The following is a 22,900-nucleotide window of genomic DNA, read 5'->3' on the forward strand; positions in this document are numbered from 1 at the left end:
TTCCTGTAAGCGAGACCAATTAGAGCGGGAATGGAGGAAGCCAGCAGCCAATGAGCAGCGCCTCCAGGGGCGGGAGCAGAGAGACAAGGAAATGCTGTCACCGCCGTTAACAAGCACGTGGAGGTTTGTTAAAGGTATAGGGGACCGCAGCCAAGGCGGGGGCGGGGCGAAGGCCCGGGGCTGGAGAGGAAGGGGTCTGCATAAAGTGGCGGGCTTGTGGTGGGCTACTGAAGATGGGCAGGAATCACCTTCTGGCAGCGGAGGTTCGAAGACTGGGGAAGCAAACATGGTGTTGGGGCCAGACTCTGAAGCAAAGGTGATGGGGACACAGAGGGAGAGACTGAGGGAGAAGATTGTGGCTTGAGGGGAGTAAGGAGAGGCTGAAACTGCCTTGCAGACCACAGGTGCTGAGGGTTGTGGTGGTGGGCTGATACTCTGGGGGCTGGGGAAGTGCTCTGGGGTCAGGAGGAGACACTGAAGTGAGAAGGGTGGAAATTGGAATCAGGCTATCCCAGAGCAGATTGGTTTTCCCTTAGACCTTGGAACCCTTTCCTAAGGGTTGGACTGGCCACAGAGCATCCTTTTTCTGGGCGATGGTGCGAATACTAGCCACCACTCTAACAGATGTCCCTTTCCCAAGCCTCTTTTAACTTGGTTATTTACTTTTCTTTTTTCTTTTTCTTTTTTTTTTTTTTCGGAGCTGGGGACCCAACCCAGGGCCTTGCATTTGTTAGGCAAGCGCTCTACCACTGAGCTAAATCCCCAACCCCGGTTATTTACTTCTTAATGTTTTTGTTGTTTTTATTTTATTTTTTTTCCTTTCTAGGTAGTGGGAGGCATAATTCTTAGTCAATGAGAGACAGCAGTAGCCAATCCAGAATACCAGGGACAGGTGCGGTGCCGGCAAACTGACTTCAGGCTGTGGATGTACGGCTGAGAGAGAAGTAGGAAACCCTGACAGTGCTCATGCTGGCTTTGATCCGGCTGGAGCAGCCTGTGGTGGAAATGGCTCTATATAGCCTTGGTGTCTACCAGCATCTGGAGTGGGAGCCACAAGAGCCATGTAGACAGGCACCTAGCACTGTGCCAGGTAAGAGACCTTCTTGCCCTACCTAGGTGTCTGCAGTGGGAGTGATCATCCTGTGTTTACAGCTTGAGCCAATGGAACCTGCTACACAGAAACAAGACAAAGCTTGCTGGGCAAAGTGGTGCATGCCTGTCATCCCAGCACTTCATTTAAGGCCAGCCTTGGCTAGCCTAGACTCCTAAGATCCTGTCTCAGAGAGAGAGAGGGGGGGGGGGAATTATATGAATCTGATGAATCTGTGAGTTCTTCACTGGTGGGAATTTTTGGTGCCATCGTCGTTTCCTTCCATTATCACGATGGGGAGAGTTGTCTGGCTCTTGCAGTTGACTAAAGTAGTCATTAGCATCCTTTATAAGGTTCACTCCTTTTTTTTTGTTCCTGCTTCCTCTTACCTTGGAGCTAGGGCTTCATAGGTACTAAGACTTCAAAAACAAGAGCATGAGCTGTATGTGGCGCCACACACCTGTGGCTCCGGCCCTTGGGAGACAGAGGGAAAGGATCATGAGATTAAGACCACCTGCACAGTGAGCGCTGCCTTAAAAGGGGAAAAAAATAACCATGGGATGTGTACTTACATAGTCTATCCATTCAATAAACGTTTACCAGAGACTGCCTTTAGGCCAGGCATTGAGCCAGGTCTTATAGTACCAAAGTGAAGGCCGTAGCATGGTTCCTGTCCACAGTGGCAGGTCTATGAGTCAGAGAGGATAGCGGGTGGTTAGCATATTCCTGTTAGACAAAGGAAAACCCAAACCAAAGTGGGACAATCAGTGCAGAAAGGCTTCATTCGTCCTGGGAGCTGACAGTTCATCCTAGAACTGTCTTAAAGGGTATTTACCAGAGGGGCAGTGGAACAGGTGTTCAGGAAGAGGGAAGGTGGCCAGTAACGGCAGGTGCATCTGGGACCATGCACCTTGGAACCATGAGATGCTGCTGAAGCCAGGCAGTGAGAAGCAGGTGAGATACTCAAGCAGCAACCTGCCACTCCTTGGGGAACACAAGTCCCACCTCTGAAGGTAACGGCCCATTTTTTAGACGCAATGTTTCTAATTGTATATATTATGACATTGTGTGGCTAGTAGTCTAGGTTTGTGGTGTTTTTGTTTAAGACCTTGGTTGGGGGCTGGAGATCTGGCTCAGTGGTTAAGAGCACTGACTGCTCTTCCAGAGGTCCTGAGTTCAATTCCCAGCAACCACATGGTGGCTCACAACCATCTGTAAAGGGATCTGATGCCCTCTTCTCGTGTGTCTGAAGACAGCTACAGTGTACTTACGTATAATAAATCTTTAAAAAAAAAAAAAAAAGACCTTGGTTGGGGGGAGGGGCAGATGTGGTGGAATGTGCCTGCTAGCCTGCTATCTAAGAGGCTGAAGCAGGAGGATTATGAGTTTGAGGTCAGCCCGGGCAGCTGAGCAAGAATTTGTCTCCTAAGAGAGGCTTTATTAAGAAAGGGCTGGGGGTGTAGCCCAGTGGCAGAGCGCTTGCATCCCATGCACCAGGATCTGGATTCCACCAGGCTCCATAGAAACCAAGCCAAACCCGATGGGAAAGGAACAAGAGCTGGATTCCAGCAGCCTCTCTTCCTTGGCAACAGTCTAGGGAAGTTTGCTGTTGACTCCTTTCCTGTCTTTTCCTTTCATCTGGGAGTTAACAAGTAGGCTTGTGTTTTGCTTTTCTGCTAAGTGGGATTTGGTGTCTAAACTGCAAAGCTGGGGTGCACAACCAGAGGCAGGACAAAGTCCTGGAGATGCCCCCTTTCGTTGTTTTTGGAACTGGCACTGTATTTGCCACCCTCCGACTTTGTATTAGTTTTGTTTTCTTGAGACAGGCCTAACTCAATAAGCAGTGTCTTGGAAAATGGCATCGCACAGAGAACTTCACTGCTTTCTCAGGATGAAGCAGAGTTGAGGGTTCAGGGGCTGTGTCCTGACCATGTGCCTCTAAGGTTTTCTTTTCTTTTTCTTTCTTTTTTTTTAAAAAAAAAAAAAAAAAAAAAAAACACAGACCATTTATCATTGTATAGCTCCTCTGTCTTTTCTGGAACTTGCTGTGTACATCAGGCTGACAATAAACTTACAGACATCCTTCTGCCTCTACCTCCTTAGTACTGAGATTATAATCATGTACCACCATGCCCAGCACACCTATATGTCTGTCTGTCTGTCTGTCTGTCTATCTATCTATCTATTTTTGGCTTTTTAAGATAGGGTTTCTCTGTGCAGCCCACTTTATGGACCAGACTGGCCTCAAACTCACAGAGATCCACCTGCCTCTGCCTCCAGACTCTGGCGACCAAGTGGATGACAAGGGAGTGAGGGGCGGGGGCAGTGGCTAATGTATAAATACTGAGAAGGATCAGCTCGCCAGGACTTTAGGCTGTGTGAGTGCTGCTGCTTATCAGTTGGAGAAGTTTTGGGAAAAAAATGACTTCATCAGCTAGGCCTCTAAAGATCCAGGAAGTCTCGGCCTTGATGAATTAAGCTTAGAGGGACAAGTCCCATGGAAGGGTGAATGAAGGTTGACTTCCTACCAGTAGGTGGCTGCTCTCCCGGCTCCCTCCCAGTAGCTTGTCGGAGGCCCTAGTTTGGGGACTTGCTTGGGTGGTACGTGCGAAGGCCAGACCTTGTCAGTGCCGTCCCTGTGGGGCTTTGTGGTTAAGCCTTTCCTGATACAGCTCGATAGCTCCCTCAGACTCAGTCTGTGGTGTTCATTCAATGTGGCTGGTAATGTCCACGAGCCTAGGAGCTTCTCTGAGGTGGAGTAAGGGACCCAGACCTAGCTGCACTCCATCTGTAAACTGCGTTGTGGTCCAGGGAACTAAAGGGATTCCCACTGTTGTGGTAATGGTGCGACAGACTGGTCTGGAAGCCAGACCTTGGGCAGGAGGAGTTTTTCTAAGGACGGTGTGCAGAAGCCTCTGCCATTGAGCCTTTCGCCTGGCGTTCTGAGGGATGTTAATCCGGTGGTATCTGTCTGAGCTCTGCAGGGCAGAGGGAGATGCCGGCCCCTAGCTCATTTTCCTTCCATCTCTTAGAGCGCCTAGGTGGTCCCTTACTGTGACCTCCCAGTCATCAGTAGCTTATAGGCTTGGGGCCGATGTCCTGAGGGCTCCTGCGATGATGAGGCAACTGTCTGTCTGTGCGACAGTGTATAAGATGCCTGATAAGACCCTGGAGTGTGCATTGCTGTGAGCACCTCAAAGATGCTGTTTAAGGGAAGGTAGATGGAGCCCTTTGACCCTGAAGCCTTCAACACTAAGGAGAGGTCACCTTGTGCCTGTCCTTAGTTAGCTCTTCTAGGTCCTGGAAATTAGGAAGAGACTAAGTTTGTTTTTCGTTATTTCACGGTGGCACGATTGAACCTGTGAGTTTTGGGTAAATACTCTACCAACTGAGTTACATTCCTGGTCCAGGAGAGACTCTTGTTTCTTTCTTTCTGTTTGTTTGTTTTTTATTTTATTTTACTTTTTTTTTTTTTTTTTTTTTTTGAGGCAGGATTTCTCTGTGGAGCCCTGGCTGCCCTGGAATTCAGGCCGTAGACCAGGCTAACCTGGAACTCACAGAGATCTGCCTGTCTCTGCCTTCTGAGTTCTGGGATTAAAGGTGTGTGCCACCACTACCAGGTTATTTATTTATTTTATAGATTTAGACAGGGTCTCACGCAGACTAGCCTTGACTTCTGTGTAGCCAAGGCTAGCCTTTCATTCCTGGCCTTCATTCCTCTACTTCCTAAGTTCTGGGATTGCAAGCATGTGGCTTGAAACTGAGTGTCGGCAGGTCATAGAATGTGAGGCTTCAGAGAAAGTTGGGGACAAGTGTGCACATTGATGACCAGTACCCGTTTCCATCATGTAAGCGAGCAGGAGGCTAAGGAGAACCTTAGCGTGCTCTGTAGAGAATGGAAGACTGAACGCCAGTAGGCAGACTGCTAACCCTGTTTATGGGTATCTGCAGAGACAAGGAGCCTCTTGTTCAGAGACCACTCACATCACAGCACAGCAAAATAAATAAATGAACAAATAATAAAATCTGCCTGCTAGAGACCATTCACATTCCATTATAGTAAAATGAATAAATATGTAAATAAATAAGTGAAATCGGCCGCTTTCTGCCCATACCTTGAAAATTTAAGTGGAACTGAATTTAAAGGCCATGTTTTAAGACAGCAAAACATCTTGCTCTTAGTCAGAAGTATGTGGAAAATGTTCAGTTTGTTGAAGAAAACGGGGGAGGTGAATAAATTGTGGACAGGGCAGATGCAGAGAGAGGGAAAAGCAGCTGCTACATAAACTGGATTAACTGTGTGGTGGATTGAATGAAAATGGTCATATGCTTGAAGGCTTGGGTCCCAGTTAGTGGAACTGTTTGGGAAGGATTAGGAGGTGTGGCCTTGTTGGGAGAGGTGTGCTACTGGGGGTGGGATTCAAAAGCCCATACCAGGCCCAGTGTCCCTCTCCCTCTACCCGTTGTGTGAAGATCAGGATGTAAAACTCGGCTACTACCCCAATACCATTCCTGTCGGCTTCCTGCTATGATGATCAAGGACTAACCCTCTAAAAGCGTAAGCAAGCCCCCGGTTAAATGTTTTCTTTTCTATGAGCTGCCTTGGTCATGGTTTCTCTTCACAGGAATAAAACAGTAACTCAGACAAACTGTTAAATTAACTAGAGAAACCTCACTCTGCCATAGGACAGGTTCGCTGAGGGCACAAGCCTGACCACCAAAGGTTCCAAGTTAGGAAATGCACATTCATTTGAAAGGAGAAAGCTTGAAGTGAGTTTGCTGCTTGGGAAGGGTTTCCCCAGACCACCAACATGCACAGAGGCCAGCGGCAGCTGTGGCAGTGAGGGCAAGAGCATAGTTAGCAGCACTGCTGTGTGGCTTTGCAGACATGCAAAATGCAAGAGTTCCAAGGTCAAGGAGACTTGCACCAGTGTTCCTGACAGCTCCTCAAAGCAGGCACTGTGTGGTAGGGTTGGCTCCCTACAAGGAGGCTCCGAGAGGCCATTGCATGACGATGTGGAGGTGAGGCCTAAGTTACAGTGGAGACCCTGGGATGCTGGAGATCCTAGGACTATGAGACATTGAATGAGGAAAGCTGCAGGCGTGAAGTGGAGCCAGGCCCAAAAGAGAGGCTTTGTGTGATTTAGGCAGCAGAGTTGGAGCCTAGATGATGTTACCAAGAGTCCCAGATGCTGAGTGTGGATCTGCGGGGTTTTTTCCTTTCTCTTCCTTGTCTTTTCTTCTTCCTTGTCCTCCTCCTTTTGTTTCTCTCTCCCCCAACCTCCAAGGCAGGGTTTCTCTGTGTAGCCCTGGCTGTCCTGGAACTTGATCTGTAGACCAGGCTGGTCTTGAACTCAGAGATCCACCTGCCTCTGCCTCCTGAGTGCTGGGATTAAAGGTGTGTGCCACCACCGCTGCCTAGCAAGCTTCGGGTGTTCTGTGTTGGATGTCACTCTTACTTCGGTTTGATTGTTCCCTGTGCTTCCCTCAGGCCTCCCTTTTGGAATGAGGGAGTTTACCTTTTATGTTGGAAATATATGGCTCATTTTCTATCTCACAGCGCCTCACAGTTAAGAGACTTCCTGAGTTTCAATGGAGGCAACATAGACTTTTGATGTTAGAACTGTTAAAACTTTGGAGACTTTTTAGAGATGGCTTAGACGCCTTCATATAATAGAGGTAGGATGTTATAGAGTGATGCGTTTGAGTGTCAAGTTGATCAGAGGTGATGGTTAATCTTGCTAACTTGGCTAACTTTAGAATCAGGCAGAGTTCCTGGAGAGGTGTATCTGAAGAAGACCATCTGAGCACTGGTGTTTGTCTCTCTCTGCTTCCTGACTAGAAGCTCAGTGTGACCGGTACCAGCTCCCTATCCTGATAACTCTGTTCCCTCAAACCCTGAGCCAAAACAGATCCTTCCTTAAGCTCAGGTCCTTTGTTGCAGCCACAGTAGTAACTAATACACAAAGGCACTAAAAAGACAGACAGGGTAGTTTAAAAGGTTTGCCAATTAGGGGTTGGGGATTTAGCTCAGTGGTAGAGCGCTTGCCTAGGAAGTGCAAGGCCCTGGGTTCGGTCACCAGCTCAAAAAAAAAAGAACCAAAAAAAAAAAAAGGTTTTCCAATTAAAAAGGGGGTTGGGGGAAGAAATGGCTCGACAGCGGAAAGCACTGGCTGCTCTTGCACTGGACCAGGGTTTAGTTCCCAGCACCTACTTGGAACTCCAGTTCCAGGGGGATCCAGTGCCCTCTTCTGGCCTTTGTGGGCACTGCACGCATGTGGTACAGATTTGTGCATGCAGACAAAATGCTTATTTAAAAGCAAAACAGAAGACTTTATATGGTAGCAAATGTCTGAGGTGGTGGGGGATCTTTTTTTTTTTTTTTTTGGTTCTTTTTTTCGGAGCTGGGGACCGAACCCAGGGCCTTGCGCTTCCTAGGTAAGCACTCTACCACTGAGCTAAATCCCCAGCCCCATGGGGGATCTTAAGTTCAGGACCCATGAGCTCTATACAGTGAAACTGTCTCCAATCAAAAGGAAACAGAACAAAATAGTACATTGCTTGAGTTTGCCTTCAGGAAGTGGGTCTTTGCTACCCCTTCTCTAGGAAGTGGTCCTGGTGCTTGGGCTAACGAGCTGCAGTGTCGAGAGGCAAGGATGGGAGTGGGAGCTTTGGGACAGATGACCTAAGAAAGGAACCAGGCAGAGGAGCCACCATGAGTTGTAGGGGTCCCCTTAAACTTGTAGGTATGGCTTGTACCTAGCCTGTAATCAAGGGCCCCAGCAAGTATCTGGTGTGTGTGTGTGTGTGTGTGTGTGTGTGTGTGTGTGTGTGTGTGTGTGCGTGCGTGTGTGTGTGTATGTGTGTATGTGCGTGCTTGTGTGTGCTTGTGTGCTTACACAGTTGCAAAAAGTATACAAGCCAGGGGTCAACATAAATGTTTTTATTTAGGAGATGTCCTCCTTGGTTTTTGAGGCAGCTTCTCTCTCATTTGGACCCGACTTGGAGATTGGGGTAGGCTGGCTGATTAGTCAGTCCCAGGGGTCTGCCTGTGTCTGCATCCCAGGACTGGGATAACACACACATCACCAGGCTTGACTTTTGGCGCGGGATTGAACTCAGGTTCTCAGGCCTGCCCAACGAACACTTTACCCACTAAGCCATCTTCCCAAGTGAAAGTCTTCCTACTACTTGACCTCATCATTGCAAGATGAAACCTGTTCTCCTTGTAAAATGCAGGCATCCAGGGGCTGGAGAGATGGCCCAGTGGTTTAGAGCTCATGCTGTTCTTCCTGAGGACCTGGGTTCAGTCCACAGGCTCGCAGCTCTCTACCTCCAGCTCTAGGGTATTCAACGCCGGCCTGAGGACACCTACACCCATGTGCACGCACGCACACACACACACACACACACACACACACCCCTAAACATAATCTAAAATAATAAATCGTGAACAAAACACTGAGGCATCCTGTGAGAGACAGGTAGCATCCCATAGCTAGCAATGGCTGCATGGCTCCCTGAGAAGGGAACTCCCACACGCCAGCTTGCTTCCACATAGCTGAGGACTGACACCATTTTGTTTACAAAAGCAAAGGAGTCAGCTCAGCATAACATGGAGAACTTGGGGTCAGCCCCCAGGGAAGAGTAAGCCTTGTGCCTGAGGCAGAAAAAAAGGTCAACTGATCAATATGCCCCAGCAAGGCTTTCCCAGTGCCAAGGCCACACTGAGATGCAGGCTGGTGGGCTGATGAGGCTTCTGTGCCAGGGTGATCAGCTGTTAGTCTAATGTTGCCCACAGGGCTTGAGATTGGGCAGAAAGGTTGCCCTCTGCTGCTGCTGAAGTGATGGAGGGCAGAGAGCCTGGATCCATCTGAGGCCTGTGTCTGTTTTATTTTTCAGCAACGTGGGGCTGACTGGCTCTGGGGAAGAGCTGTTGGCAGTGCTGGTGACAAGGATAGAGTGTGAGGCCTGGTGACAGGATGGCAGCGCAGAAGCCTCAGCGCTCAGGAGCTGCGGTCCTGGCTGCTCTGAGGGTAAGTAGAAAGAGTCCAGTTTCCTACATGTCTGAGGCAGACTGGCCTCTTCCTCCAGCCTGGCTGCTGCTTCTCAGACCGCCCAGGCTTGCACACTTGAGTTTTAAATCTGAATAAACCACAATCCCTGACTTCTCTGTAGTTCTGCCAGAATGAAAGGGTCCTCAACACAACTTCCGCTCTGCAACCCTACTCAAACCCTGAGGAGCCTGTCTATCCGGTCCAAGACCTCCCACTCCCACTCTGTGGGAACAGTGTTTTCTGCAAACCCAACCTTGTGGGCCAAGGCTCTTGACTCTGGCTTCTGACTGTGAAGCAAGTGCTTTCCTCAGGGCTGGGGCGGGAGGTACAATAGTCGGCCAGCTCAGGAGAGCAGAGACTGCATTAGTCTCTGGGCTCTGGAAGTCCCCAGAGGTGCTCTGAGAGCTGGGCTCCTTTGGGACCAGGACCAAGAGGGTAAATTGAGTCCACCGCTCCCTCCTCAGCAGCTCCTTCTGTAAGACCTCTGACATAACAGACAAAGGAAGCCCAACTGCCAAACGCAGACTTTGCCTCGGGCAACTAAATTTATTAGCAAGAAACCCTTTGTCAGCCCAGTACTGACCAACAAAATACATCGTTAATAAAGGATAACAAACCTTCACTTAATTAATAAAACATCCTCAAGCAGTTACAACAAAAAATAAAGTTGGATTTCTGTTTAATTTAAAAGCCTCAAAAATAACAAGCAATATGTTTTTTAAAACATGTCGTAGACACAATCGTCTATTATACAATATACACTGTACACAATGGAGCTTGGGCAGGTAGGGTGATGAAGGCGTGGACGGGGTCAGGATGGGAGGTGTTTTCATGTGAGTCCAGATTTGAGTTGAAATGTGTAATTTAGAAAAGAATTGTTAAAGTGAGAAAAAAATACCAGAGAGAGAGAGACAGAGAGAGAGAGAGAGAGACCTCCTATGCTCAGCATTGCCCCCATCCCTAAGCTGAACGCAGGCGGGGAGGCGACTAGCAAAGAGGGAAGGAGCAATGAAATAAAATGTCTTTAAAGCACACGTACACAGTGTTCATCATCTGAAGTTGAGTATAAGGCAACGTTCTCCGTAGAAAAGAGGGGTGGGGTCCTCGGCATCTGACCTTTCATAGGAAGTTGGAATGTCTGGAGGAGAGCCGTGGCGGGGCTGGGCAGTGGAGTGGAGGCAGCCTCCCACCTCCACAGAGGTGGGTGTCAGTGGGAGGCCGGGTACAGGGCCCCGGGGTGTCCCTAGCAGCCCGGGAGGAGTTAATTGAGGGGGACAAGGAGGCACAGTGGGGGGGAGGGGGGCATGGCACAATGGGACTCGGCAGTGTTGAGGAGGGGGGTGGGGTGGGGTGGGGATAGGGGGCTCACTTTGCTCCTCGACGGAGTGAAATGTATGTTTTTCCTTTGGAAATAAGGGTCCCCACGCGTCCTGGTTTAGAACGTCTCATTGGGCATGGCCTGTGTCCATAGCCTGGGTAGGCCAGGAGCTCATGGTAAGAAGGGCAGAGCCTTTGGAAGGAGAAGAACACAGGAATAGAGTCCCTCCCTGTGGGGACACAGCCACAGAACAGGAGTGGGGTGAGGGCTGCCCAGGGCAATTGTGGCACCTGTCCATCACGGACCCAGGGCCAATCAGATGGGGGGATGGTTTCCATCTTCAGGGCCTCCTGCCTCAGTTGGCCTTACAAGCCCTTCGTGCCTAGGTGGGTCTTGTAATGCTTGGTGAGGTGGTCACTCCTCATGAAGCGCTTCTGACATTGGGCACACTCAAAGCGCTTGTCCCCTGAGAAGAAGAAGTAACTGTTACCAAAGAGAGATGCAGCGTCCCTGCCCCAGGCTGAGAAAGGAAAAGCCCCAGACCGTGAGAGCCCCTGGGAACCCACCTCAGCCTTGTCTCCACACTCTGCTAACAGCCCCTCCTGCTGTCTACTGGCCACACCTCTCTGCCCCATCTACCCTACCCAATCTACCTCGCTCCAGCCTGTTCCTCGGTCCTTGCCCAGGCTGCTGTCCTTGAGTCTGTGTACCTGCTCCATTCTAGACTGTCCGGTGGACTTTAAACCTTGATCAACACCTTCCTCTTGCAGGAAGACATCTCAGTCCTGAGCACCCACTGACTGGACCACAGTGACCCACCCTGTGTCTGCTCAGCAAGGTGAGCCCTGTGGACCACTGGGCATGCCCAGGACAACTTTAAGGCACCTTCTATAGAGTGGTCTTCTATGGTGTGGCACTTTCTGTAGTGTGCATTAGAGCACGTAATAGTGACAGCAACCTTCATAGCAAACTTAGGGTGCCATCGAGGCAGGTTTCAGTAGGCCAGGCATGTTGGAGCAGGCCTGTAATCTCAGCATTTAGGAGATAGGAGAAGTGCCATGAGTTAAGGTGAACCTAGGCTACAGGGCAAAATGCTTTAAAAGAAGCTGGGTGTGGTGATTCACACTGTAATCCCAACAGCTGGAAGTCTGAGGCAGGACTGCTGCCAGGGCAGCCCGGAGCACTTAGCTAAATCTTATTATTGCCCCCTCTCCAAAGCAAAGAGGGGCAGGCCAAGAGGGGAGGCAAGCTTGGGGGCTTAGTTTACCGTGCCGTAGAGAGGCTGAGCCAGAAGGACCTCAAGTCCTAAGCCAAACTGGCGCATCACCACTAGCCACTTGCCCAAGCCTCAGCAAAGTGGATGTCACGAGGTAACCCCCAAGGCCTTACTGGGACTAACCTACCGGAAAATGCTAGCACGGCACCGGGCGCACTTCACTGCTTGGGGGTTCTGTTTCGGGGTTGGGTAGTGTGGACAGTGTAGAAGCTCCCAAACGAGCAAGGGTGCCAGACGGGGCATGGGGGAACTGACCTGTGTGTGTGCGAGCATGCCGCTGGAGTTCGTCACTCCGTGTGAACCTCTTTCCACAGAAGAACCAGTTGCAGACAAAGGGTCGCTCGCCAGTGTGCAGGCGGACATGGGCCCGAAGCAAGGACGTCTTCCGGAAAGTCTTTCCACAGTCCGGGATGTGACACACATGCTTCTTCTTGCCCTGCTCCCCAGACCTGAGGGGTTGGGTTTAGAGTAGGGGAATGAAGGGGAAGAGGGAAGGGAGAGAAGCCATGGGAGGTCAGGTCAAGACCTGTCCCACTGAGTGAACTGTGGAGCGGGTGTGGGTTTGGCTTGGGTCGAGCATATTACCTCTTCTCCCCGTCCTTGCAGTTGGGACATGTGCAGGCCATGCGCCGCCGTTTCTCCCCAGGCTGGGCCTCTCCGGCCAGGGCCTGCTCCATCTGCAGCTGGATCTGGGTGGGGCTCAGCCCACTGATGGTCAGGTTGTTTCCAGAAACATTCTGCACTGTCAGCTGTTGCTGTCCTGTGGGAAAAAGAAGGGCATGTTCAGGAAAGGAAGCCCAGGCTAGCCCTTCTCTCTCTCTCTCTCTCTCTCTCCTCTCCTCTCCTCTCCTCTCCTCCTCCTCTTCTTCTTCCTCTCTCTCTCTCTCTCTCTCTCTCTCTCTCTCTCTCTCCTCTCCTCCTCCTCTTCTTCTTCCTCTCTCTCTCTCTCTCTCTCTGAAGAATCATGGGGCCTAATACACTGGAGGGCAGTGAGGGCCAGAGGCTTCCCTGAGATTCTACTCCGCTAGAGGCAAACTTGCCTAAGAAGTTTTGTTCATGGGCTTTGGAGAAATCACTCTAGGCTTCTTTGTCCTCTCTCTCTGTGTCTCCTAAAAGTGGACAAACCAAATACATAAACTGCTAGAAGTTCACTAGGGATGGGGAAGGCCATGATCTCTTGCTACCCGGGAAGCTGAGCGGCTCCCAGGTGCAGAATGCAGCCTGCTTTGCCAGGCGGCTTCAGTCGCCCTCTCTCCTCTTAACTCTAAGATTTACTTATATATTTATGCATATGGATGTTTTGTCTGTATGTATGTCTACATACCAGAAAAGGGCATTAGATCCTGTGGGACTAGCTAGAGACTGTTGGGAGCCACCATGGGTGCTGGGAATTAAACACAGCTAAGCACTGAGCCATCATCTCCCAGGCCCCTCCCTCTTCTTCTCAGGGCTGCACTCACAGCACAGATCATCAGCTCTTGTGCAGTACAAGCTGTCCTGCTGCCTGGGACAGCTTTCCCTGCCTCCCACGCTCAACAGCAACCGCCCTCCTTCAGCTGTCCTGAGTGGACCGTACTGGCACAGGCCTTTAATCACAGCGCTCAGGAGGCAGATGCTGTTCTGATCTATAGTGAGTTCCAGACAGCCAGGACTACAGAGAAACCTTGTCTCAAAACACACATCCCTTGCCCCCGAAAAGCCTGACTTCCTTTACAAGGCATGGTCCTTAGTCACCTGAGCTGGGCAAGTAACCAGCCAAATAAACTGAGTTTGTATATTATTGAACACATCTGTTTTCTCCATCATATTCAGCATCTGCAGTTATCATGTGGTCATGTGACTTGCTATCTCACAGTAAGGACCAACTGTGAAGACAATACACACAGATGTGCCCTGAGGCAGGAGGGGACCAGGCAAACACCAGGCATCATCTCGGATGGCCAGCATCCTCATGGCTGACACTGGAGATCCCAGGGGCCTGGCTGGGATTCCCATAGGCTGAGTGCAAAGCCCGGCTGCAGGGCCCTCCTGGCTTCAGGACTCTCTCTCACCGCCAGTGTTGGTGATGGTGACAGGCACACCCTGGACTTGGACACCATTGATGTTGATGGTCTGCATGGCCTGAGCAGCTGCTGCCAGCTGTGCAGCGTTCAGGCTGATGATGCTCCCAGCAGGTGCAATCTTTGGCAGGGGTCGCTCTTTTCGGAGAATTGCAGCCGAATGCTTTTTGCTGGAGCCACTCAGATGGGGAGCTCGGAGCGCCGGGCTGCTACAGGAGACGGTTGACGTGGTTGCAGCTGTTGCTGGGGGGCTGTCCTGGACAAGGACCGTCTGTACCTCACCAGAAGGTGTACGGATATAAACCTGAGGGGCCAGAGAAAAGAGTTGGCAGCATGACCTTGTCCAAGGGAGGGCTGGGACACCTCTGTCATCTCATCAAGCCCAAGAACATATTTATGCACTACTGATGCTTGACAAGGCCAATGATGCCCTACACTAAACTGGCATGAGTGGTCACTGACCTGTAACCCAACCTTTACTCTGCTTAGCATGGAAAAATATTAACTGCTAAATCTCAAAATCGGAAGACTAGTAAAAAAGCACAACACCAGCATGGGCTACGGTCACATGGAGGCCAGCTTAACCACAAAGCAAAATTATCTTTTAAAAGGAGGGGGCTGCAGAGGTGGACCAGTGGCTAAGAGTAATGGCTGCTCTTCCAGAGGTTCCACATTTCCCAGCACCAACAATGGCGGCTCACAACCATCTGTAATGGGATCCACTGCTCTCTTCTGGTGTGTCTGAAGACAGCTACAGTGTACTCTCATATATAAAAATAAATCTTAAAAAAAAAGAAGGGGTTAGGAATTTAGCTCAGTGGTAGAGAGGCCCTGGGTTCGGTCCCCAGCTCCGGAAAAAAAAAAAAAGAAAGAAAAACAAGTTCATAATTAGATATAGAGGATCATTGCTTCTCTCCTTTGTCAGGCTCTGCCACTGTAACTGTCACCAACAATAGGACAAACAGAACTCTTGAACTGCTTTGGCACAGCGCACACCCTTCTGTGAGCACGCTCATGGGAATGTCACATAAACTCAAGGACATTTTGTGAAACAACTGCCTGTGGCCTTCGAAAGCAGCAAGGCCATGACTGTCAAGGTAAAAAGTGCCGATCCTCGAAGCCCTGGGTTAAACTCCAGCTTCATGGTGGTGGGGGTGTGAGGAACTATTCCTGAAAGAGAGATTGACCAGAGACGTGTGACTACTGCACATGAGGTGGACAGAGCCCATGGGCAGTGCTGGAATTACTAAGCAAAGCATGCAGGAAACCTGAGTGGTGCCTCCCCATTGGACACCAGCATTTCACTAGTGAGTTTCAGGCTTGATGGATGCGATGTGTACAGGGACTGTGCTTGTGTGGGAGAATTAAAGCACTTGGAAGTGGGAGGACGACCATGGTGGCAGTTTATGCTTAAATGATCCAGGAAAAAAAAATCCTTTGTAAAACTGTGATTTTAATTGGGGATATTTTTAATTCCTGGTTACTGAAGACTGCTTTTAGTTAAGTGACAACATATAAACCTGCCATCCCTCAATACATACAGAGGCCTCATATCTTCCCCAATCTGTAGCATGTTGCCATGTACTCATTCTTTCTGAGGTAGTAAACAGGCTCACTAACCGGGGGGTGGGGGTGGGGGGCGGGAGGAGAGGACCTGTCCGTTTCTGTCTTCCCTTTTGCTAAGCTCTGACAGCCTGAGTCAGGTGGGGGGTCGCTCTCCTTGGGTGGGTGCTGGGTGCTAGGCACTGCTTGATTTTTATTACCATGCTGTGTGGATGTGTTGTCTACATGTCTGTTATCACATGTGTGCAGATGGAGACCACAAGAGGACGCTGAGTCCTCTGGGAGTGGAGTTACAGCTGGTTGACAACCAACATGTGAGTGCTGGGAATCAAACTTGGAGCCTCTGGAAAAAGCAGCCAGTTTCTGAACCATGACCCAGCTCTCCAGCCCCATGATGAACATTGCTCAAGTCTGCTAAAATCACTGGGCCTGGTAACACACATGTCAGTCCTGCCTCAGCCTTCTGAATATGGCTACAGGTGTGCACCACTGCACCTAACTCAACTTTTTTTAAAAAATATTTTTAATATTTATTTTATGTATATGAGTACACTGTTGCTATCTTCAGACACACCAGAAGAGGGCATCAGATCTCATTACAGATGGTTGTGAGCCACCATGTGGTTGCTGGGAATTGAACTCAGGACCTCTGGAAAGAGCAGTCGGTGCTTTTTTTTTTTTTTTTTTTTTTTGGTTCTTTTTTTCGGAGCTGGGGACCGAACCCAGGGCCTTGCGCTTCCTAGGTAAGCGCTCTACCACTGAGCTAAATCCCCAGCCCCGCAGTCGGTGCTCTTAACCGCTGAGCCATCTTTCCAGTCCCTGGGTCAACTTTTAAATGTTCATTTGAGCACTCCTTCTCACGATCATTTCCCAGCACCAACAATCTGTTGGCTCACAACCATCTGTAATGGGATCCAGAGACACTGGGGAACGGAGTTTGACTCCCACGGTGCTGGAGTCTCCTTTACTGCCCTGTCTGCCTTGAGCAACCTTAGGCTCTGTCTGTTCCTGTCTGCTTTACAGTGGGCTGAGCTGGTAACAGAAAGGAGCAGCAACTGGGCATGGTGGTGCAAGCTTTTAATCCCAGCCCTCAGGAGGCAGAGGCAGTCAGATCTCTGAGTCTGAGGCCGGCCTGGCTGGAAGGAAGGAAGGAAGGAAGGAAGGAAGGAAGGAAGGAAGGAAGGGGCAGCAGACATTGTAAAGTGACAGGAGCAGCTGCGCACAGCTGGCAGGGCAGACTACAAAGCAGCAAGGTGGCGGTCACTTGGCAGCTAAAAAGACAAGAGTTGAACAGCTGGCAGAATGGCCAGCTGCCTTGACAGCTGCAGAAGTAGAAGCAGCTGTGAACGTACTCCAAGAAACCAGAGGTCATCATGTTGAGTGGAATGACAGGGTCGGGAAAACAAGTTTGTTTTCTCCTTCAGGAGGAGTCTAGACTGAAGGGGAAAACGCATACTCACATGCCCACGTGCACACACAATGAATGAAGCACAAGAAACCATCTCTCAGGGAGAAGCAGAGGTGGAGAGAAGCAAGGATAGAGCTCACTTGTAATCCCAGCACTGAGGCTGCAGCAGGAGGATTCCAAGTTTGAAGCCAGCTTTGGCTGTGCAGTGAGGTAAAGGCCTACCTGGGACACAGGGAGACCCTGTCTCAAAAAAGGAAAAAGGTCTGGCTGCACCTGTTATTTTTCTTGTCATTAGCAGTGGCCAGCATTTTTTTCCTCCTGAACTTTCTTACTTTACACCAAATTCTATGGTTCTGGCTCAAATTCTCACTCTTGCCGTTATATGTAATCTTACAATAAAAATACTTTATTATGAAAGTATACATATCTAGCCTGTTATGGCCCCAGAGCTACTCCATAAGGAAAGAAAAAACAGACCAGTTTTCCCTGTTCCATCTGCTTTCTACAGAGGGAACTATGTCTACTTGGCCTAAGACCTGAAGAGATCTCAGGGCAGAAGCCATTTCCTGCCACCCCAAATGATGGTGACTCCAGCTTCCCATCAGATCTGCTGCTGATCTGCCTCTGTTTCAAAAGCAAGCCAAAGGGGTGAGCAGAGAGGGAGGGAAGGGAGAGGGGCTGTGGTACCTGGGTTGGTGTTGGTTCAGTTGTCTGGATCTGAAAGTTCTGGGAGGGCTTCTGGGGAACGGTGGGGAGGGTGGCAGAGGCAGCCTGCACCACCCGCAGTGCCTGCTGGGGGATCTGGACCACCTGTTGCTGCTCGGCCTTGGGTGGCACCACCTGGACTTGCTGGACCACAGCGGGCTGGCCCCCACCAGGGCTCTGGACGATCAGCAGGTTGTTTCCTGCCTGGATGATGTTCTCTGCTGTGGTCTCGATCAGTACCGTCTCCACCTGTTCAGCCACAGCTACTGAGGGCTGTGACACAGGAAGGCTCTTCTTCCTAGCTTTTTTGTTAGTCTTAGACAGTGGGGTCGGGGGGCTCTCAGTGAGGAGCTGAGCAGGGGCCCCAATATCGCTGGTGTTCACCAGGTTGTTGAGTGGCAGGGTGAGCGTCATGTTGCCACCCCCACCTGTCAGTTTCACCACGTTGGCCCCGCTCTGCACAGGGGTGGTGGTCGTATTTGATTTCTGGACAGGAGCTGGCTTGATGGGGACAGGCTTATGACCGGATGTTGACGGGGTGATGATGGCTTGGTTGGTGCCTGGGATGATCTGGATCTGGTTGGTGAGATTGGGCTGCACCTGGATGGTCTGGGAACTGTTCCCTTGAATCTGAGGGACTTGGTACTGGATACTTGCATTTGATCGGCTCCCTTTGTTGATCAGAGTGGGGTTCTGGATCGCAAACACAAACTGCCCTCCAGGGTAGGAGGCGCTCAGCTGGGAGCCCTGAATCTGAAGTATATTTCCTTTAGATGACAAGATGCTAAAGCTATTCTTGCAGGGACTGAGAGGGAGAGGGGCGGGTTTGATAGGGACCAGTTTCCTTGGGGTAGGTTGTGGGGGAGCAGGAGGTGTCACTGCAGCTTCAACAGCTGGGGGGCCAATTTTGCTACATGTTGCAGCAAGCAGAGCCAAGGGAGACGGCTGGGAGTCCTGCAAAAATCAGCAGAAGTAAGGAGTGAGATGAGTCCACTAGCTAGATTTGTCATCCTCTCTTCTCAGCAGCTCCCCAACCCTATGAGTTCTTCCCCACCCCTGTGGCAAACTAACACGCATGCACACACACACACACACACACACGCACGCACGCAGTAGCCCTGGACATGACAGACCAACAGCATAGGCTGTTCTCCCACAGGCCTTGCTGGCCCAGTGTTGGCAGGGATAGGTACACACCCAGGCATCAGATGTCTACCAACTCAGCACAGGGAGGGAGAGCATATGAACTCGCTCTCGTAAGGGGTTTCTGGTTGTGTTCTGGAGTGTGTTGAATCCACGTATGTGTGTGAAGGACATAGGTATATCTGAGTCAGTGTGTGTGGAGGCCAGAGCCTAAGGTTAAATTCTTTTTTTCTTTTTCTTTCTTTTTTTTTTTTTTTTTTTGGTCTTTTTTTCCGGAGCTGGGGACCGAACCTAGGGCCTTGTGCTTCCTAGGCAAGCGCTCTACCACTGAGCTAAATCCCCAGCCCCTTCTTTCTTTTTTTTTAAATCTCCCAGTTTATTGAGTCATTCTTTTTTTTCCTTTTTTTTCTTTTTGTAATTTATTATATATAAGTACACTGTAGCTATCTTCAGACACACCAGAAGAGAGCATTAGATCTCATTACAGATGGTTGTGAGCCACCATGTGGTTGCTGGGATTTGAACTCAGGACCTTTGGAGGAGCACTCAGTGCTCTTAACCACTGAGCCATCTCTCCAGTCCCTAAGGTTAAATTCTTACTCTATGACTCTACCCTGTTTGCGAAATTGTTTATTTATGTATTTGGGTGTTTTGCCTACGTGTGTGTCTATGTATCACTCAAGTACTTGTACTTGATGCTCTCAGAGGCCAGAGAGGGCATCAGATCACTTGATAATGGAGTCTGAGTTGCCATATCAAACCCGGTCCTCTGGAAAAGCAGCCAGTGCTCTTAAGCCACTGAGCGTCTCTCCATCTCCCTTACTTTAATTTTTGAGGCAGGGTCTCCTACTGAATCTTAAACTTACTGACTGGGCAAGACTAGTTGGCCAGTGCACCTCAGTGGCGGCTCTGTGTCTGCCTCTCTGGTGCTAGGATTACAGGTGTGTACTACCAAGCCCAGCTCAGCTTTGACATGGGTACTTGGGCTTGAACTCAGGTACTCATCAATGTGCAGCAAAGACTCTATTAACAGCCGTGGCCCCGGCCACCAGGGGCCAAGTCTAACACTGCTCATTTTGCCTGATTAGTTCAGAAATGAGAATAAGCAAATCTCCCTGGGTGTCTGCAGGACAGGTCTGAGTGAGCTAGAAAACCCACTTCAGTAACCCACCCAGGCTCTGGCCCTGCCTCAGAGCCCACTGTGCACTTGCCTGGGTAGCAGCGGCAGCAGGCTGCAGGTAGTCACTGGGACTGACAGCAGCAGTGGCGGCCATGCTCATCTGTGAATCTGTCGGGAGAAAGATGGAGCGATATAAAAACAAACACCTGAAGAGAAACCAAGGCCCCTTGCCTCAGCTTTTTTTTTTTTTTTTTTGCCTCTGTTGCTGCTTTTCCAACAGGTTAACAGCATTTCCTGCAAGGCCCTGGGCTTTCTAGCATCTAGCATCACAGCCCGGGGTTTGTCTGGGTGACTTCTGCTTTGCTTACACTCATCCATTCAGGCCAGGCCTGCCTTCTCACATTGTCCCCACAAGTGTCTAAGACTGGGAAAACTGGGAGACTCCTGTGTCAGGACTGGCTGTGGTGAGTCCAGAGTGCCCCCTGGTGGACACTGGTAGCCCTCTGATTCTGAATCTCCTCCTGGGGCAGAGCCTCTAGCCAAGTCTTGTGCTAAGGCTACCAGCTCAATCCAGCTGAAGCTAAAAGCAAACTAGTCTGGGAGTGAGGAAAGGCTAGGCCAGCATTCCTGAGCAGCAGGACACTCCTGTCCTATTCTAAAGGCTGTCTGCACAACCTTCACACCCAGACACAAGGGCCCCTAGGAACCAGTAGATGGCAAATCCTTTAAGTCGGCAGTTCTCAACCTATGGGCCAGGACCCATTTGGCAAGCCTCTCTCTCCAAAAGTATTTACGTTGCACTTCGTGACAGTAGCAACGTAAAGGCTGTGGAGTGGCAGACAAAAATAATTTAATGTCCAGGGATTCCCACAACATGAGGACTGTATTAAAGGGTCACAGCGTCAGGAAGGTGAGAAGCACTGCTTTAGGTGGATTTACACCTTTACACAGAACAACTGATATGATACGAACTGATATGTAGGTCACAGACTACACAGCCAACAACTACACACAAGAATGAACAGTGAGGGCTGGAGGGATGGCTCAGTGGTTAGAGCACTGACTGCTCTCCCAGAGGTCCTGAGTTCAAATCCCAGACACCACATGGTAGCTCACACCTATCTGTCATGGGATCTGATGCCCTCTTCTGGTGTGTCTGAAGAAAGTGTACTCACATAAAATAAATCTTTTTTAAAAAAAAGTTGAACAGTGAGTGAATTTCATTTTTGTGTATTTACAGTAATAGCTGGCAGAATTTTTCTCATTTTACTGCATTTCCTCATTTCCCCACAGTTGGGATAGTTGACCTCCATACCCACAGGTTTGTAGCCACAGATTCAATCAACCATGCATCAAAAAATGTTGGTGCTACATGACCTGCAGTTGATGTAAGACATGCAGGAGATGTGTGAGCTCTACCCATTACATAAAGGTCTTGATAAACCATCCATGGATTCTGGTATCTCCAGAGCTCCTGGAGCTGATCTCCCTCGGGAACTAAGGGTCACTGTATCCTCTTACAGTCTTTAAGTGTTCCTTCTACTTGGAGACAGAGGTCTTGCACTACGTCCCAGGTTGGCCTGGAACTCATTCGTTACCCTGTCGAGGGCTGGATTACAGGTGTGTGCCACCAAGCCCAGCCACTTGCTTTTAATAAGGGAGAAACTAAGAAAGGAAATTCTACCTTGCACTTAAGTTTGATTTAAAAGGTAAACAAGATTGGGAGCTGGAGAGATGGTTCAGTGGTTAGCACTGGCTATTCTTCTAGAAGAGCCATGTTCAATTCCCAGCACCCACATGGTGATCACAATCCTCTGTGACTCCAGTTCCAAGGGATACGATGCCCCCTTCTGGCCTCCAGTGCACACTGCACATACACAAATGGTGTAAAACATTCATGCAGGAAAAGAAAATCCCATACATATAAAATTTTAAACAGATAAAGGGCAAACAAGAGGCTGATGTGGTGGCACACGCCTTTAATCTCAGCACAGCACATGGGAGGCAGAGGAAAGTGGATCTCTCAGAGTTTGAAGCCAGCCTGGTCTACATAGTGAGTTCCGGGCCAGCCAGGGTTACACACTGAGCCCATTTCCAAAACAAAAACAAAAACAAAGGAAAAATGGAAGTCTAAAAGTTCGGGGTGAAAGACACCGCCATGATAGACTCACATCACTAAGGCAAAGCAACTGGGAAGTCAGGCTGTGTCTCAGACATTAGGAAAGCAAATTCCAGGAAACAGAGAGATAGGGAAGGATGTGTGGGAGATTCGAGGGACAAAAGCTCAGGAATTGAGCCCATGTCAGGAGTCTAGTGAGGACAGAGGTCAGGGAGAGAGCATAACCATTCATGTTTTTTTTTCCCCCCAGGTCCCTGAAAGATAAAGGGTAAAGAGAAACAGACAGGCTGGCCAGGAAGCAACACAGTGCCTTCAGTGGTCACCAGGCTCCAAGCCCGTGAAATGCTGCAGAGCAAGGGAGATCCTGCAGAGGCTGCCAACTGTGAAACCAGAGGACAGACGGCTCTTGCAAAGTGGACACGTAGATTCTAGGACATCACAGACACAGATCTCTGCAGAATCACTGTAGCCATGAAGGGACAGCTGCAAATAAAAGTATGCAGTTGCAAAAACCAGTCCTGTAGGCACAGCCAGTTGCTTTTAAAGGTTCTAGATGGAGTCATCGGCAAAAAGCAGGCACCATGCATTTTGTTTCAACTGACACTGAAATGCTCATAGTATTTTTGTGAACAAGAAAGAGGAAATGAAGGCTGGGTGATCATCTTACTTGGGGCTAAGGGTGGTGGGTATAAGCCAAGGTACCTCCAAGTCAGCCTGGGCTCAGGACCAGGGACCACAGGCATCCTGGGTCTTTTTACTGACATGTTTTCCTTCTGGTAATTGTCATCTTATTTTAATTATTTACTTACTGAGTATCACATTAGTCTAGCCTCTGACTGCTGGAATTTAAAGCATGCATGTTTAGTTAACAAAAACTATTTAAGAAAAACTAAAAAATTCAATTATAGGTAAGGAAAATAACGTTCCTCATATAGTATTCCCCACACTGGGCTATATTTGGAGACTTGGGCCCACTCTTAGGGGTATTTCCAGTGAGAGACTTTCAAGCTTCTGACCATGGTACTTACTCTGTAAGTCCAA

At 49.5% G+C, this 22,900-nt stretch overlaps 1 protein-coding gene and 1 long non-coding RNA gene across 8 annotated transcripts in view; one reads left to right on the forward strand and one right to left on the reverse strand.

The window, feature by feature from the left end:
- Nucleotides 1-59: 59 nt before the first annotated feature.
- Nucleotides 60-22,374, forward strand: LOC102547955 (uncharacterized). Of its 5 annotated transcripts, none has more exon segments than NR_190594.1 (5): nt 60-263; nt 827-1,090; nt 8,993-9,126; nt 17,281-17,420; nt 22,110-22,374. It is a non-coding gene; the product is annotated as an uncharacterized LOC102547955 (long non-coding RNA).
- The window catches only part of Sp2 (Sp2 transcription factor), a 29,450-nt gene continuing 16,228 nt past the window's right edge, over nt 9,679-22,900 (reverse strand). For 2 of the 3 annotated variants that reach the window (XM_087572171.1, XM_087572172.1), the window contains 6 exons: nt 19,832-19,908; nt 17,460-18,431; nt 13,793-14,105; nt 12,327-12,501; nt 11,997-12,190; nt 9,810-10,931 (listed from right to left, as the gene is read on the reverse strand). In XM_087572171.1, coding sequence (XP_087428297.1) covers nt 10,831-10,931; nt 11,997-12,190; nt 12,327-12,501; nt 13,793-14,105; nt 17,460-18,431; nt 19,832-19,908 — 1,832 coding nt within the window. In that variant the 3' untranslated portion in view covers nt 9,810-10,830. 3 annotated transcript variants of the gene reach the window in all.

This window comes from Rattus norvegicus, chromosome 10 (genome assembly GCF_021556685.1).
Source record: "Rattus norvegicus strain SHRSP/BbbUtx chromosome 10, alternate assembly SHRSP_T2T, whole genome shotgun sequence".
NCBI lineage: Eukaryota > Metazoa > Chordata > Mammalia > Rodentia > Muridae > Rattus > Rattus norvegicus.